General features: G+C 45.8%; 1 protein-coding gene across 3 annotated transcripts in view; it reads left to right on the top strand.

Annotated features, from left to right (window-relative positions):
* R3HCC1L (R3H domain and coiled-coil containing 1 like) overlaps positions 1-16,848 on the top strand; it is an 866,695-nt gene that overhangs the window by 821,705 nt on the left and 28,142 nt on the right. For all 3 annotated transcript variants that reach the window (XM_078643564.1, XM_078643562.1, XM_078643563.1), the window contains exon 7: positions 11,585-11,725. In XM_078643564.1, the coding sequence (XP_078499690.1) occupies positions 11,585-11,725 (141 nt within the window). The remainder of the gene's footprint in view (positions 1-11,584; positions 11,726-16,848) is intronic.

Raw genomic sequence — 16,848 nt, 5'->3', positions numbered from 1 at the left:
AAGTTGCGCCGGAAAAAGCATAGAATATTTCACTTCTCTAGCACGCAGTTCCTTCTTAACTTCCAGAAAACTACGCCTTTGTTCTTGAACTGCCGTCGTATAATCAGGATAGAAGGCAATTTCAGCGTTGTCGATCTTAAGCGGCGGGGCAACACGAGCTGCCTGCAAAATGGCGTTGCGATCTCTAAAATTGAAAATGCGTGCCAGGATTGGCCGCGGCGGTGCTCTCGCCCGTGGTTTACCACCGGGCACCAGATGGGCCCTCTCCACTGAAAAATATTTGGAAAGTCCCCGCGGCTGCAGTTGGTAATGAATGAGGTCCTCCACGAAAAGATCTAGTTCTCGCTCGCCTGTATTTTCGGGTACCCCAACAAAGCGTACATTGTTGCGCCGGGAGTGGCCTTCCTGGTCATCTAGTTTGGCCTTCATCAACTTATTATCTTCTTCCAACTTCTTCATCTGTTGCTGCAGTACCGCGGTGTCTGCGGACAGGCCCTCAGTTGTTTTTTCAACCTCCACCAGGCGGTCGCCCATTTTAGAAAAGTCCGCTCGCAGTATCGAGATATCAGTGGAGATGGTGCCCATGGATGACTGCAGTGTTCGGAGGGCCGCCATCACATCCAAGAGAGTCACCTCCTCCGCTCCCTCAGGCATGGTATTCGGCTGAGTCACCGTTGGCGCTCCATCTCCCTTAGGGGCACTTTGGGGGTCTTTATTATAGGCATATTTATCCAGCCTGGGGGGCTGCTGTGCCCTGTTCCTCCTGCCACTCATTGTGCAACCCTGTAAGTGGTTGATGCAGGGCACCGTTCGTTATGGCCAGTAGTGCAGTTGGCTTTCACCCAGTGCACCCCCGAACAGTTCCTTTCTTCCTCCCTGGGCACCAGAGTTCCGGGACCGTCTCTGCTTTTGTAAGCCCAGGTGCCCTGGCCGGGTCAACTGTATGTGAGTAGAGATGGGACCAATGACCTGAGGCCGCCGGGCAGTTAGTACGCCAGGGTACGCGCGTGTCCCTTACGTATGGACCCGTTTCTCCGCTGCCTCCCCAGCTCAGCAAACATGGGGCGTTATGTGCGTGTGTTCCGTTCCCCTTCCAGCGCCAGGGCGGTCTTTAAATATGGAGCAGCCTGCATTCATCAAGTAGTCCTCCGGCATTCGCACCCCCGCTCGCTTCACCACCTATGCGTCCGATGTCTCTGTGGGCGGGCAGAGATTCCAGCGCTCCGGGCACCCTCACCGCGGGCCACGATCTTCCTCCCCGGCGCGAGACGATGGTTATCTCCTCCCACCGCAGGCCAGGGCCCACGGGGTCCGCGGCAGGGCAGCAACACTTGCGCTGAAGCCTCAGCGGTCGGCCTGTCTCGGCGCCCCCCTCAGCAGCGGCTGCCGCAGCGCAACGCCAATCCGCCCACCACCAGGGTCAGGATTTACTGGAGTCCCCGGGTCCCGGAAGCTCTTTAGGCCGCAACTCCGCCCACACCAGAACTCGGCGATACCTGCGCCGTCAGCAGACCGGAATGGCTCCAAGGGCGTCGGAAGTTCCTCCGCTTTGGTAAATAAGAAGCAGCACCATCTACTGACAGGAGAAATTACTGGATTAATAAGGGAAAGCCTCGCCTGGCGCGGAGCTCACTTAGGCTGCGGCCATCTTGCCAGGTTGCTAGCCACGCCCCCCAGAAATCTGTATTTTTAAAGGAAGATTTAAAAACAGAAATATCAACAGGGGAAGGATTGACATTTTCACTAGAGAGACTCGGCCTACTATTGTCAGAGGTAAAAGCGACCATTTTTCTAAAAGATTTAGTATTACTATTGAGTGTTTTTATGTAATTTAAATGGAACAGTTGAGAAATATCTCCTGTGACAAAAAGGCCCAGATATCTAATAGGTCTTAATGGCCGATATTCTAGCCCTTCAGGAAGATCGGCCTCTAGTGAATTGAATAGGAGAAGCTCTGTTTTGGACTGATTGGCCTTGTATCCTCCTAATTCTGTAAAAGCTTGAATTTCCCCTAGAGCCAGCGGGATATTGGCCCTCTCTGGGTTCAGATATAAAATAAGATCGTCTGCAAAGAGCTTGATTTTAGACATTCCTAATAGAGGAGCCAAGATTGACCTATTAGCTCAGATCTTTGTTGCCTGTGTCTCGATAAAAAGCAAGAATAAAAGAGGAGAAAGGGGACAACCCTGCCTAATCACCCGTCTTATCAATACTTCTCCTGCCTGCTCTGAGTTTATAATTATTTTCGCAGTTGGCCCCATATAGATTCTCCTTAACATCTCTACCAGGCGGGACGGAAAGCCAAACTTCTGAAGGATTAAAAAAAGGGCCTGCCAATCAACTAGAACAAATTCCTGTACTGCGTCCATCATCAAAATAGCCGCGCTATCCTTCCTGGCAGAAAAATAGTCAATAGCTTGAATCCGATAAAAGGTACTCGCCGCCACTGATCTGCCAGGCAAAAACCTGTTTGGTCCGCATGTATCAAATGATGCGTACATTCTGAAATCCTCTTCGCCCAAATTTTCATAAAAAGCTTGTAGTCCACGTTAGACTAATTGGACGATAGGAACTTGGATCGATTGGATCCTAATCCTTCAGGATAGTAATCACAACTGCAAGCCATCCATATTCTGATTCTACAAAGACACTTGCATGGGGGAAAGTACATCTATAAACATTTTGTAAACCTTGATTGGTAACCCATCGTTACCACTGGCCATTTCTTTTATAGTATCCCTGAATTCTGTAGCTGTAATTGGTTCAACCAGAGCTGTAATGGGTTTACTAGTCCTCAGCAACCAAAGGTAGTTGGACTGAGCTGAAATAGTCCTCAGGGGCCTGGGTGTTTACTAGCTGGGCCTCGTCATATATTTTCTCAAAATGTGACTCGAAGAACTTGGCAATACTGTCTTTGTTGGGAATCAGATTAGTGGTATTGGGGTCCCTTAATTGAAGAATTAGTTGCCTACTCTGCTGCATTTTCATTGACTGTGCTAAGAATTTGCCTATATGTTGACTTTCTTTGTGCACTTTCTGTTTAAATGCATTACTGCCCGAGATCTCTTCCAGAGTAAAATACATTTTTAATTGCTCCTTTGCCTAAAGACCTAAAGCACTTCCGACCCATCTCCCTGCTCCCGTTCCCGGCGAAGGTCATCGAAAAGGCCGTCAACAAACAACTGACCAGCTTCTTCGAAGAGAACAGCATCCTGGACCCATCACAATCTGGATTCCATAGCAACTACAGCACCAAAACTGCCCTCATCGCCGCCACCGACGACGTCAGGATCCTGCTCGACAACGGAGAAACCGCAGCCCTCATCCTCCTAGACCTGTCAGCCGCTTTCGACACCGTCTGCCACCGCACGCTAAAAACATGCCTACACGACGCCAGAATCCAAGAAAAGGCCCTGGACTGGACCACCCCCTTCCTCACCGAGAGAACCCAGAGCGTCCACCTCCCCCTCCTTCTGCTCCAAAGCCACGAGATCATCTGCGGCGTACCCCAAGGATCATCCCTCATCCCAACATTGTTCAACATATACATGGGAGCGCTTGCCCACGTCGCCCGACAACACGACCCAAACATCATCTCCTAGGCTGTCGACACCCAGCTGATCCTCTCGCTCACCAAGGACCCCCACACCGCCAAAATCAACCTCCACGAAGGAATGAAGGCAGCCACCGACTGGATGAGTAACAGCCGTCTGAAGGTGAACTCTGACAAGAAGGAGGTCCTCATCCTCGGTTCCACCCCCTCAGCCTCGGACAACTCCTGGTGGCTGACAGCACTAGGAACACCCTACACCCACTGACCATGCACAAAACCTGGGGGTCATCCTCGACTCCACACTCTCCATGACAAAGCAGGTCAACGCCGTCTCCTCCTCCTGCTTCAACACCCTCCGCATGCTTCGCAGGATCTTCAAGTGGATCCCCACCACAACTAGAAGGACGGTCACCCAGGCCCCCGTCAGCAGTAGACTGGAAAACGGCAACGCACTCTACGCAGGAGCCGCGGCCAAACTCCTGAAACGGCTCCAACGCATCCAGAACGCCTCCGCACGCCTGATCCTCAACATCCTGCGCCGCAGCCACATCACACCCTACCTGAGAGACCTGCACTGGCTCCCCATCAATAAGAGGATAACCTTCAAGCTCCTCACCCACGCACACAAGGCACTCCACGACACAGGACCAGCGTACCTCAACAGCCGACTCAGCCTCTACACCCCATCCCGCCAGCTCCGCTCTGCAGGCCGCGCCCTCGCTACCATCCCCTGCATCCGAAGAGTGAATGCCAGCGGCAGATCATTCTCCCACCTCGCCGCCAAGATGTGGAACACCCTCCCCATCCGCCTACGGCAGACCGAAGACCTCCTTACCTTCAGGAGACTCCTCAAGACCTGGCTCTTCAAACAGTAGCAGCGTTCCCCCCCGCCCCCCAATTCCTTGAGACCCTCACAGGTATGTACTGCGCTTTACAAATGCTATGATTGATTTATTGATTGATTTAATAAGTCCTGCTGTGTAATTTCTTCCTCCGAGTTCCCTGAGGGTTTAGACAAATTTTGACCTTGCTAGATCCAAAGCATTCTGATGCCCCTGGATCCTCTCCTGCCTGATTTTATAGAGATTTGCTCTTTATGCAACCACCCTACCCTAAAATGTGGCTTTAAAAGCTTCCCAAACCATAAAACCTGATGCTGTATTAATATTTTTCTCGTAAAACCAATGTATAGAATCACGAGTTTCAGTGATCTAGTTTTGGTCCAATAGGAGTGCTTTATCAAAATACCATCTGCGGTTATGTTTTTTCGGGGAGGGTAAGTATATAACCAGAGAGACTGCTGAATGATCTGAGAATGAATTAGAAACAATGGTGGATTCGCCTCTTTCCAATTGTTTACTTATTTTTTAAAAATCAAAGCGGGAGGCCGTTTTATATCTAGCTGAAAAGGCCCAGGTGATCATGACGCCATGGATCGATCAAGGCGAAATCTACTTTGATAGTTCTTAACAGTCTAGCTGTCTTTGGTTTTAGTTGTTTTTTACCCTTATTTGATGTATCCAGACCCAGGTCTTGGATGAAATTAAAGTTACCCCCCCCATTAGTATTCTACCCTTGGCATTTATTAACAGATCATACATCTTATTCAGGGGCCCTGTATCGTCAAAGATCACGCCTAATAATTCAATAGCACCAGGTCTACACCATTAACTGAAACCTCAATCCAGATCCACCTTGCAACTTCATCTCAAATCACTTTACCAATCTCCCACTCTAGGACGGAAGAGAGTAAAATAGCCATCGCCTGAACTGCAGAATGTGTTGAGGCAAAGTATGAGTGAGCATTTTTCTTGGGGAGCAAAAAGTTGGGGGAATTAGATTTCAAGTGGGTTTCTTGAAGAAAAATCACCTGCGGGTAGAAAGAAGCTATCAAATTCAACATTGCTCCTCTTTTCTGTGCTTTCGAAGAACTATTTACATTACATGTAATTACTTTTAATGATTGAGACATCCCTCACACTAACGCATAACCCTTGACGCAACCCACATAAACACCTTATACGCTCTCCTTTGCGCAACTTCCTTTTGCAACCACATCCCTCTTGTTGTAGTTATCTGACATCGCCTAGTGGCATAAGATCCCCCCCCATTTTCCTTGCTCGCCGATCTCGATTACCTTCCTGATTTGATTCTGATTCTTATTCTTACTTTTTACTTGCCTGATACTACTGCGTCCACTTTTTGTTTTATGCTTCAAACCCCAAATATATATCTAAGCCAACTTGTACTGATTCTACTAGCAAAGATCTATAGAGCTTCAAACTAAGAATACACAAATACTGCCCGTCTTAGTCAAGAAAGAAAAAGTAGGGTACAGTTTTACAGTGTTCCATAGCAAATCTGGGAATCTATTACTGTAAGCTGAACCCACCTGCTGCTACCCACTACCACACCTCCTTCTAATGGAGATAAAACTAAAGTGCCTAAGTAAAAGTGAATACTGTGCATCAAGAGCGTAAAGTGCAAATACAATAGGGTTACAGTAGGATTACCCTTCATGGTAAAAGGGGATCCTTAAACACAGGGAAGTAGTAGTAGCAGCATATACATGACCTCTGTAGAAAAATGGCAAACTACAATCATAAAGAGCATAAAGTTAAAGCGAACAAAGTGCATCACATAGTGCATAAAGTTCTTAATGTACAGGAAGAAAAGAGGCCCCCAGCTAGGAGAATTATGTCCAGTTTAAATTATTATCTATAATCCCCAAGTTCTGAGGACCAGAGAATCACCCTCTGCTCAGATCTTTCCCTAATTGCCACGTGCTTGTGTAATCGTTTGTAGTAATTTTTTATCTTCCTCCAAAAAAGAGCTGAGATGGAACTTTCCTTTCTATAGAACTTTCAGCTTGGATTGCTGGATGATAGAGACCTGTGCTCCTGCACTCATAAACTGACCCATCATGCCTACAAAGTCCCTCTGTCTATGTGCTGCAGATGCTGGCATATCGGAGAACACTCTCACTTTGGCTCCGTCTGGTAGAATGAGGTCTCTTTTTTGGATCGCTTTGGTTAGAACAGCCTCTCTAATCTGATAATCTGAGAAATTAACAATCATTGTCCTAGGATACTTTGCCCCCGAAGGTCTCTGAAAGGGGACTCTGTGGGCCCTCATTATAGTGAGGTCCTCTGGCACGTAGACGGTGGCGGGGTGAGCCCGATGGACCGCAACTGTTGAGGCACGTAGCTCCTGCCCTTCCATTCTTCCCGCAAGCTGCTTCTGGGTCGCTCTCAGCTGCAGGAGCAAGAGTGCAAGCAAGGAGCCGCGCCGCGAGCTAAAGACCGCGGATTTCGGTGGGGTCTTGATTGGAGTCTTCTGTGCCGTGGCAGCATGGGGGTTAGCGGTGGGAGCCGCAAACCGCCACTGCCAATACCAATGTGCCACCAAACAGAGCTTCGCATGTCGTCCCGCCGAGGGTGAAGGACTGCTAGGACTGTGAGCCCTGTGTCGTGCTACGGACCCCTTGAGAAGGGGGAAAGTCATGGCAGGTACATCGTACAAATACTGGAGGCAGTGAAGTAACCTAGTGCTGGGTGGTAGCCTCCTCAAACAGCCTCGTACATGCATTCCGGTTCTAGAATTTTTTTTTCTTTCTCTGTGACATTCTTTGACACGCTTGAGAGGATTCTCTGGCGGCGAGTGGTAAAAAAAGGGAAAAAATGGCGATTCCATCTTTATGGCTTTGCTCACTCTTTATGATACCCAAGATGAACCTGGGTCTAGGTATGTGCCTGGTGTGTGCTAGCAGCAGCAGATTCTTGTAAAGTGGTCTCTGCCCAAAATAAAATACTCTGCAGCCCTGTAGCTGAGAGCCCAGGACATGCGTGTGGGCACTTTCAGCCGCTTCCTCTCTGGTGCATACTCTCAGGGAGGTCTTCAGGGTCCTCACCAGAAATTGTCGCCAGCACCGTCAATGGTAGGACCACCGGGGTGGGGAGAAACTATGGTCCCAGGAAGGGTAGCAGATATGGAAACTCCACGACTCATTACCATGCATCGAGAGAGCAATAGTAGGGGAGCGAGTCCCCGGCCCCACAAAATATCATAGGGGCTGTAACTGAGTCGGAAAGTGCAAGGTCAGAGTCTGCTATTCCCTTGGAAGATTATCCTCTGTATGTAAAGAACCGTACGGGTGCCCAGGCAGTCATCAAACTGCCTTGGTGGACCAGGTTTCTCCTGATGCATCAGTTCAAACTACCTCGGGTACGGTGGTTGCTAGCACCACGGTTCAGGGCGGTCGGGCTCCACGAGAGAGCAACCCCGAGGAGTCTATACAGGCTGCTCTGGGAGAAGGTGGTGATACGTTTCAGGAGCAAGTGACACCAGGCGACCTTGGGCTTCTCTCTCCCTCAGTATTCAGTGGTCTCCAGCGGAAATCCTGGGCTGATCCCCCTACCCCGCAGAGGGGTGCAAGCACAAGCATAACTGTAGCCGCTGTAGGAAGTATTACTACGCCCCAATCTCCGATGGTTTTGACGGATCAAATGCATAAGCTTTTCAAAACTTTCTGGGAGAAATAAGTAATTGTAAATCCACACAAGCCCAGGAATTATCCCTACTACATCAGAGATTGGATAAAATCGAGTCTATGGTACAGCAAATACCAGAGCGTTTAAATAACCGGAACAACATGTATCAGATGTTGAGGACCACTCCCTGGTATGTGACTCGGATATTGCCTCTCTCCAGAAAAAGCGACAGGCCTCACAGTTAAAGTAGGACGATATGGAAAACTATGCAAGACAATCAAACCTAAGTTTCACAGGGATACCCAGGATAGTGAATGTCTAAATAGCCAACCCAATCCTCCAGCCTGCATAGAGTCAATTTTACTTTTTGATATATTAATCTTTAAATGGTGAGCCTCCGCAAATATATGGATGCCTGCAGACGACTATTCAATCCTCTTGGCGTTCGATCCAAAATGATGTTGCCTGCATAGAGTGACACACAATAGGTTTTTTCCCCAATTACTGGGGCAATGCCCTCACTTTTGTGCCAAATAGTGAGGGAGATCAGAGATGTATATAGGGAGAAAAGCAGGGGAGCCAATAAACATCCTTGTTTTAAACCATTTACGGTAGGGATAGCTTGTGAGAGACTGCTTTCCCCTCCCATTAGGACTCTGCACCAAGTATCCATATGGAGGGCACAAACTAACTCCAAAAGGGTGCCCGGGATACCCAAATTTAAAAGCTTACTCCACAGCAAAGGATGCTCTACTTTGTCAAATGCTGTGGAGAAGTCTGTAAAAGCTGTTTACACCCTTCCTCCTCTTATTTCAACATATTTTTCATTTATTACCTGTAGAGCAGTTAAATTATCAATTGTTCCATATTTCGTTCTAACCACAGTTTGCTCCAATAGTAACATTTAAATAGCATCTGTCCAATCGCTAATTTTGGTCAAAAGGCATTTAGCGAAGACTTTACCCACGCATCAAGAGGCGCAATCTGACGATAATTATATGAGAGACCTCTGTCTCCTTTCTTACACAGAGGGACTATTATACTTCCCTTCCAGGAGTGGGGAACCATTTTATTTTCATAACAATACTTAAAAACTGGGCAAAGAATTTTGCTCCACAGTATACTGTTTTGTTTTATGACTGTTATTGGTATTTCATCGGGCCCATTTCCGCTGAGGTACGCATACCCCTGATCACCATTTCTATTTATTTTTCAGAGGGCGATCAATATGTAGTAAAGTCTTACTTTGGTGCGAGGTACTCAATTGCCGCGCCATTAGCTGTATATAAATCCTGAATTAAACCAACCCAGTTATGTTCTTTAATATCCACTGGGAGTGATTGGGCTCAGGCTCCACAACCCTCCGCAACAAGAGACCAAAAGGTTGTCATCTGGCCATTAGAGACTGCTTCTCTGAGTCTTATCCAAATACTGTCTTCGCTCTCCTTTCTTAAACTGGCCTTTACCCGATTCCTCCTCCTTTTTAATAATAACATTCTATAATATCTTTCCGAGGAATAATTTAGATACAGTTACCTAACTAGAGCCCGTCATTCACTTTAGTTTCCTCAGTTCGACATTAGGGGATGGATGAGCACATTTTGTTTGTGCTGTAACTGTGATCTCTTGAACAGCTGTGTTGTGCTATTTGTAACATACCGGACTAGGAAATTTCAATGTGTTTGAACTGTTTAAGTCCTATAGCCCTGTTATCTTCTACGCTTGCTGCTTTTACTACTTTCTGCTTTGATATAACATGCCTTCCTTTGAAGTCCAGACAGAAAAGCTCTGGATCAACTGAGGCATCCATACACCTGTAGAGATCAGAAATTGCAGAATTTATATCTTGCTAAAAATGTTTAAAAAAGGTTCTTAGGACACGTTGAGCATGCCACAGACATGCCACACATTTCTTGCGTGGCTTCCCGAATATATCATTTGGCCACTATTGTTGCAAGGTAGCCTTTGAATTCATCCAGTGATGCAAGGCATTTCTTGTGGTACATAAATTGATACACTCTGTCTTCGGTAAACACATCCTCTTATCTGTTATGCAAAGCTTAGCGGAGCAGCACTTTTCCATCTCCTGCAATACACCTTTTGCAAAACCTGTAACCTTTTTTTGAAGCTATGGAATCTTCCTTGAGTAAGAGTGGATATTTTCCATGTAATCAAGCCAAATATTTGATTTTCTGATTCAAAAACAGTTTCTGGAGATATATCTCCATATGGCAGGACAAATCCTATAACTTCTCTTCACACGTTTATGTGGTTTGAGTTGGTGTCTGGCATTCAAGAACAGCAATTCTCCATGTGTACATGTACAAACGTTTTGCTCAGCTGTTAATTGATAGGATACTTTCACTGACAATCTAGCATACGCCTTTTGAGGTGGGAAGAAGGAACCCTACAACATTAGGCTAATTTTTTTTAATGAGTTTACTACAGCCAGCACCTATCGCAGGGTGCTAGAGCAGCAGGTTCTCTATTGTTACTGATGCCAGTTGTGCCAAAATAATGTTCGGAGTTGGGCATAATGCATACTATTCAGTCATTAACTTGCTATCTTGTTACTTAATATCTGAAGTGATACATTTCACATCTTGAGAAAGGCCAAATATTATTTATTATTTTTTACCTGCTTCCTAAATCTGGAGATGTTGGCCAACTTGATGTACCAGCGATGCATTACCGAACCGATGATTTAGTGCGAAAGGAGTTTTAAAATGGATGAATACACTTTATATGTGATGCATACGATGGATGTATAAGTGAGATGAAGGATGGACTTTAAAATATTATTGGCATAATGTGTGTTATGGATTAAGGTCTGTTACTTCATGTTTTCTTGTAAGATAAATTAAATGTGTTATACACTTGTGTATTTGCCATTAAACTGGCCTTTTATGAAATAGAAACTCCTACTTGAAGATATTCCGAGAAGTGGAAATTGTTACTTTGTGCTACCAAACCAAGAATTCCTTGGCTTCCCTACCAATCCAATTTATATTACTTTATTTGCACATACGCTCGATTTATGATCATGTTGGTGTGACCTACAACCAGGTTAAGAAAACCACATGCATTTCACTTGAAAATCCTAAACTCTACCATCCACACCCAAATATTTTGACTCTTGCATGTTTTTGTTTTACCCTGTGTAAGTCTAATCATTGCTTGGAGCCAAGCCCATGAAATCCACATGCTAAACCTAGGGTGTGGACTGGCAGTGTGGTGTGAACTGGCGATGTGGCTGACATCTTGGAGTCTAGACCAGCTTGCACTGTAGCCACCGTGCAGCCCGGAAGCCTTTACTTGTTCATTGGTTTCATATTGCTCATATTTGTGTGCTTATTTTGTGAACAGAATAAGGCAAGTAATGCCAGTTGCATTTTTCGGAAAATGTTGGGCAAATCCCCTAGAACTTTAGTTTCTTCTGCCACTTGGTGGACGGCGATCAGGAATCCTCCTTTCTGAAATCCCCCTCTTAAAAACATAATTAATAACCTTTTTCTTACATTCTCTCCTTTGCTCTTGATAGATTTTCTACAGCCAACAAAAGAGCGTCCAGAGACCTCAGCAGCTATGGCAAGAAGAATGGTGATCAGTGCCTTGGGAGTTCGAAGCAAGCAGACCAATGTGGAGCGTGAAGCAGAACGCCAGAAACTCAAAGAAGCAAAAGGTGAGGCAAGAACTAAGTTAACTTTACTTGGGAAGTGGCGTGGACAGCTCATGAGTTGGCAAGGCTTGTTAGCTTAACATTTGCGCTTCATAACTTTAAGACTAGGGACACAAAACTCTTAGACATGTAGGGTTATCAATCAACGTCATACTTTTTACAATGTCACTCCATTTCATAAATGAAAAGTTGCAAAATGGGTTGGGTGTATGTTTTGCCCTCCATGTTTCAACTTTGTCCCCAAAAGTAAAAGTTGTTGCCAAACGTCTTGTAAACGATTCCTTCACATTTGTGTATACAAGGAACTTTAAACGTTTCAGTATAGAATAAACAAGTTGGGTGAAGGCGTGGCTTAGCAGCTTAGAGAAACCGCTTTTGTACCTTTCGGCTTCCAGTGACTGAAATTACTTAAGAACAGGATAATTTACTCCTTCTCTTCTGAGAATGAAAAACACAATCTAAGAATGTTACAGGTGTTTTCCCTCTTCAAAATGTTGGCCATAAACGTGATCTGGTCCACCGTGGCTTGTCCTGGGAATCAGAAATGTGCTTGTGCTGTGGGTAAGTCCGTGAGACAGGCTTCAGCACCAATTGCCCATAACGAAGACCCAACATCTTTAGAACATGTTGAAGCTTGATCTTGTAGCTCTCTTATGACTTAGATGGTTAACCCACTTTAAAATAACACCAATATAAACCAACAACTCACGCTGTGGAAGCACTTCAGCTCTCCCTCATATCTAACTGATTGCTTGTTTTCCTGTTGAAACATTAATGAGCTTGTAGGATTAGGAAAGGCACAAAATGTCCAGGAATTCTAAGTATGGAAGTAAAGGGCATATGATTGTTTCCTTCTTAGGATAGGGGTTCAGTGTGGCTGTAATTATGAGGAAGTAAAGCTGGTATCTTCTTGCTCATCCCATTAATTGCAATATGATGGAGATATTAGAAGACATGCCACAGTTGATTCCAATTATGATGAGGTGGAAATAGTATAGAAGGCAGAAGCAAGATAGGCCAGTTAAACACCAAAGTGTGAATCAACAGTGTAAATTTGAAAGAAGTCAATGTATCTAACTGGAAGCTTAATACGAATATGAGGAGAATAGCGATTGGGCCTGTCAGCAATGAGCAGACTGCCGTTTGGGGTTTGCTAGAAGGTATAACTTCTCTTACACTCTCTTCAGCTTCTTTTGCGAGTCGCTCCTTTATCCACCAGCTATAGTGTATAAAAAACAAGCAATAGCTTTTTAAGGATTCTGTACGCTATATGAACGAGTTTTCACAACTTGTCCCTCTCCTGATCCATCATCAGCCTCCTATTGGTTAAAGAGGGTCATCAGGCTGAGAACTTCAAAGCTATAGGCTGGCTCATCACACTACCACCATGATATAAATAATGAGTCTCAAAGTCCTCTCTACTCAGGCCTTTGGCTGCAGCGGGGAGCATTTGTTCGGTTCCTCTAGCCTCCCTTTGCGCATTGCATTAAGCGGAAAAAATGTCCTTTTCTGTATGGCAGTGGAATTCCCACTGGAGCAGGACAACACACCCTTGCCGTCTTCGGGACATCAGAACTGAATCCAATAAGTTAACATTCCCTGAAAGCTGAAGGCCATAAGGGGCACCCTTATATTACTGGTGGCAGAAAAGCACATTGTGATGCACCTCTGGCATTTGATGATGGCACCCTTGAGATCATGGATGCACCCTGCCATATCATTTCAGCATTCTTGCTCTGCGAGGGATGAACCCTTTGGGGTATGAGGTCTATATCGTTCCCATGCAGTGGCAGCCCCTTTTGGCAAGTGATAGCAGAACCTTTATATAAGTAGCAGTACTCAAGTGCATTGAACACACATTTGAAGCATATAAGGACAGCTCTGTGGGAGCTTGTGCAGAATCTAGCTCATTGTGCAGCTCTTTACCAATGGACATTAAGTGAAAAAGGTTTTTATCTGCCAGGAAGTGCAGCCATTGTAAATGACACAGAGGACAGCTATCACCACTAGTAAGAATTAATAGTGCATGGTTGTAATGCCATCAATTATGTCTGAAACTAGTCATCTTTTAAGTTTCACTGTCAATGCATTGTACCCTCCTCCTCCTCCTTCTTCTTGCTGTAGAAGTGGGCAGTCTTGCGAAGGCCCTTCCTTCATCAGTGCACGCACCTGCTGTCTGTCCCTTGCCTGTCTTACATCTGACCTCACCTTGTTCTGACGGGGAGACCTACGTGAGCAAGGAGTTGATGGATATCTGCTCCGCTGGGTAAAATCAGAAGGTGAGGAACTGGAGAACTTAATTATGGAAATTAAGCATAGCCACGCTAACGCCTATCTGCTCTTGACAGGGTAAACTACCCAGTCCACGATGCACTTTATGCGGTTCTGCAAGTTTTATCGAGATATAAGGAGAATATTTTTACGGCCAATCTTTACAGCAAAGAATCTTTTCTTTTATAAGGATGCCATGAATTTTATTTATACCCTCAATAATGAATTAGTATGCCAAGCTGTTGCTGGATATATAAGCCTAGCTATAAAAAGAAGGACATCGCTTGCATTTTTAGATAACTCAGTCTATGAAGCTGATTGAATGATGATTTTGGGCTGATCATTTTTTTAATTTAAGGAAACAAGATGATTTTTATTATTGAAGTTCTAACTACGAATTGAATGAGTTTTAATTTTATATAAGATGTATTTTCTTTTTTATGTACTTTTGGATCTATAGATAGAAGTTTTTAATCTTATATATGATATTTTCTCTTTGTATTTTATGCACTTTTATGGATCGATAAAAAGATTCCAAACAAAGTTATGACAATGATGATGATGATGACCGGGGACTCCAATTTAAATTTACTCCATAATCCTTATCGCAGCATCCCAGAAAAAACAGCAGACTCCAGATGGCTGACTCCATCACAAGTAATGGTGCCACAAAGAGGTGGCGCTACTGGCGCATCATGTTTGCCGTTTTAGAGGGTCTGTCTTAGAGCTTTGAACTGTTGTTTCTTAGAAGACCAAGGCCACTCCGCAGCCCTGATCCTACTTGACCTATCAGCAGCCTTCAACACCGTCTGCCACTGCACACTCGTCGCCAGACTACACCACGCCGGCATACAAGTTACTGTCCTAGACTGGAGCTGATCATTCCTCACCGGAAAAAGCCAAAGGATCAGACTGCCACCCTTCCTCTCCGATCCCACTGAAATCACCTGCAGATTCCCACAGGGGTCATCACTCAGCCCGACCCTATTCAACATCTACATGGCCCCCCTGGCTGTCATCGTCCGACAACACGGCCTCAACATCGCATCCTACGCTGACCACACCCGGCTCATCCTCTCCATCACCAAAGATCCCACCGCCGCGAGACTCAACTTCCAGAAAGGAATGCAGGAGTTGCAGTCTGGATGACCAACAGCTGCCTAAAGCTCAACGCAGAGAAGACAGAAGCTCTCATCCTCGGAACCACCCCCTCAGCACGGGACAACACCTGGTGGCTCACCGCCCACGGCAGCCCACCGACCCCCTCAGACTATGCCAGAAACCTCGGCATCATACTCGACTCATCCCTCACCATGAACCGACGGGTAATCGCCGTCGCCTGCAGCTGCTTCAACACCCTCCGCATCCTCCGCAAGGCGGTCAAATGGATCCCCCCCGAGTCAAGTAAGACAGCCACCAACGCACTCATCACCAGCAGACGGAGCTATGGAAATGCACTCTGCGCCGGCATAAACAAGGCCCTACTCCGCAAACTTGTCCTCTGCATCCCCGACACGAACACATCAGCCAAAACCTACGAAAGCTCTACTGGCTTCCCGTGGAGAAAAGATTCACGTTCAACATCCTCACCCACTCCTACAAATGCCTACACATCACTGGACCCAAATACCTCAACGACAGAATTACCTTCCACGTACCCAAAAGAAACCTCTGAATAGCCAACTTCGCACTGGCCGAAACCCCATGCATCCACAGAGCCAGAGCAGGCGGAAGATCCTTCTCTTACATCGCGGCCAAGACCTGGAACGAGCTCCCGGCAGACATCCGGCTCACCCCATCCCTGAACACCTTCAGGAAGACTCTCAAGACCTGGATCTTCAGCTAAACAGTTCTGCGGACACCCCTCCTCCCCCCTCCAGGTGCTTTGAGACCCTCACAGGTGAGTAGCGCGCTTACAATTCCCTGATTGATTGAAGACCGACCTTCTCATCCTATTTATTTGTCACCAAAAAGATCTGATGCCTTAGATTATTTGTTATGTTCAGTTGCACTGTTTAATACAGTCCCCTCATATTCCATCAACCTGCATGCCGAAAGTGATCATATGCCTAAGAGTTTAATTGTAACAAATTGCATCCAAGTCCATACCATCTTAAGTTCCATTGGCTCTAACGGTTCCCACCATAATTGAAAACTGGTTAAGTGGAGCTCGGTAGTGGCTGTAAAATACTCTTCCTGGAAAGAAAAACTAACTGATCAGGCTTATCCTTCAAGTAATGACTGGAAATGCTTTATGCAAAGCCTGCACTTGGCTCTGGTCAATAGCCAGCAAGCCAAACTAACAACTAGTTTCCTCAGATCCACCTTCTCTCAGCCATGGTTCACAAAAATACTCAGATGGACGAAAAGATAGCTGATCAAGAAGTTAAGATCATTTAAATCTTGGTCATGCCCCTCCGCACTCGCAGAAATCACCGTCCTACGCCATCAGGATAAAAAACAAATTTGGCATGCAAAACAAAGTATGAGGTAGGGCTCCAAAGAGAACCTTTTTCTCTCTTGTGGGAACAAAAACCCCAAGGACTTTTGGATCATAATAAACAGTCTTAGTAGGGGGCTAGAATCAGTCCGCATAAATGTCACCTCTGAAAACTTGATTGCTCATATTGGCTCCTTTTATATTGCACCAGCTAAACACCCTAATTGAGATCCCAGTCCCAGCAGGCAAAATCTTGCACAAGGACCTCCGAGGCCTCAGAAGAGTGATTCAAACAATACGTGACCGCTTTCACAGCCACAAGACTAGCAAACCTGCTTCAGAAAAGTAGAGCTGGCAGAGCATCTGGGCATAATGGGATTCCAGCATCAATTTACAAATAAGATCCTGGGTTTTG

This window comes from Lissotriton helveticus, chromosome 5_1, assembly GCF_964261635.1.
Source record: "Lissotriton helveticus chromosome 5_1, aLisHel1.1, whole genome shotgun sequence".
Taxonomy (NCBI): domain Eukaryota; kingdom Metazoa; phylum Chordata; class Amphibia; order Caudata; family Salamandridae; genus Lissotriton; species Lissotriton helveticus.
This window is presented reverse-complemented; position numbering and strand designations above follow the sequence as displayed.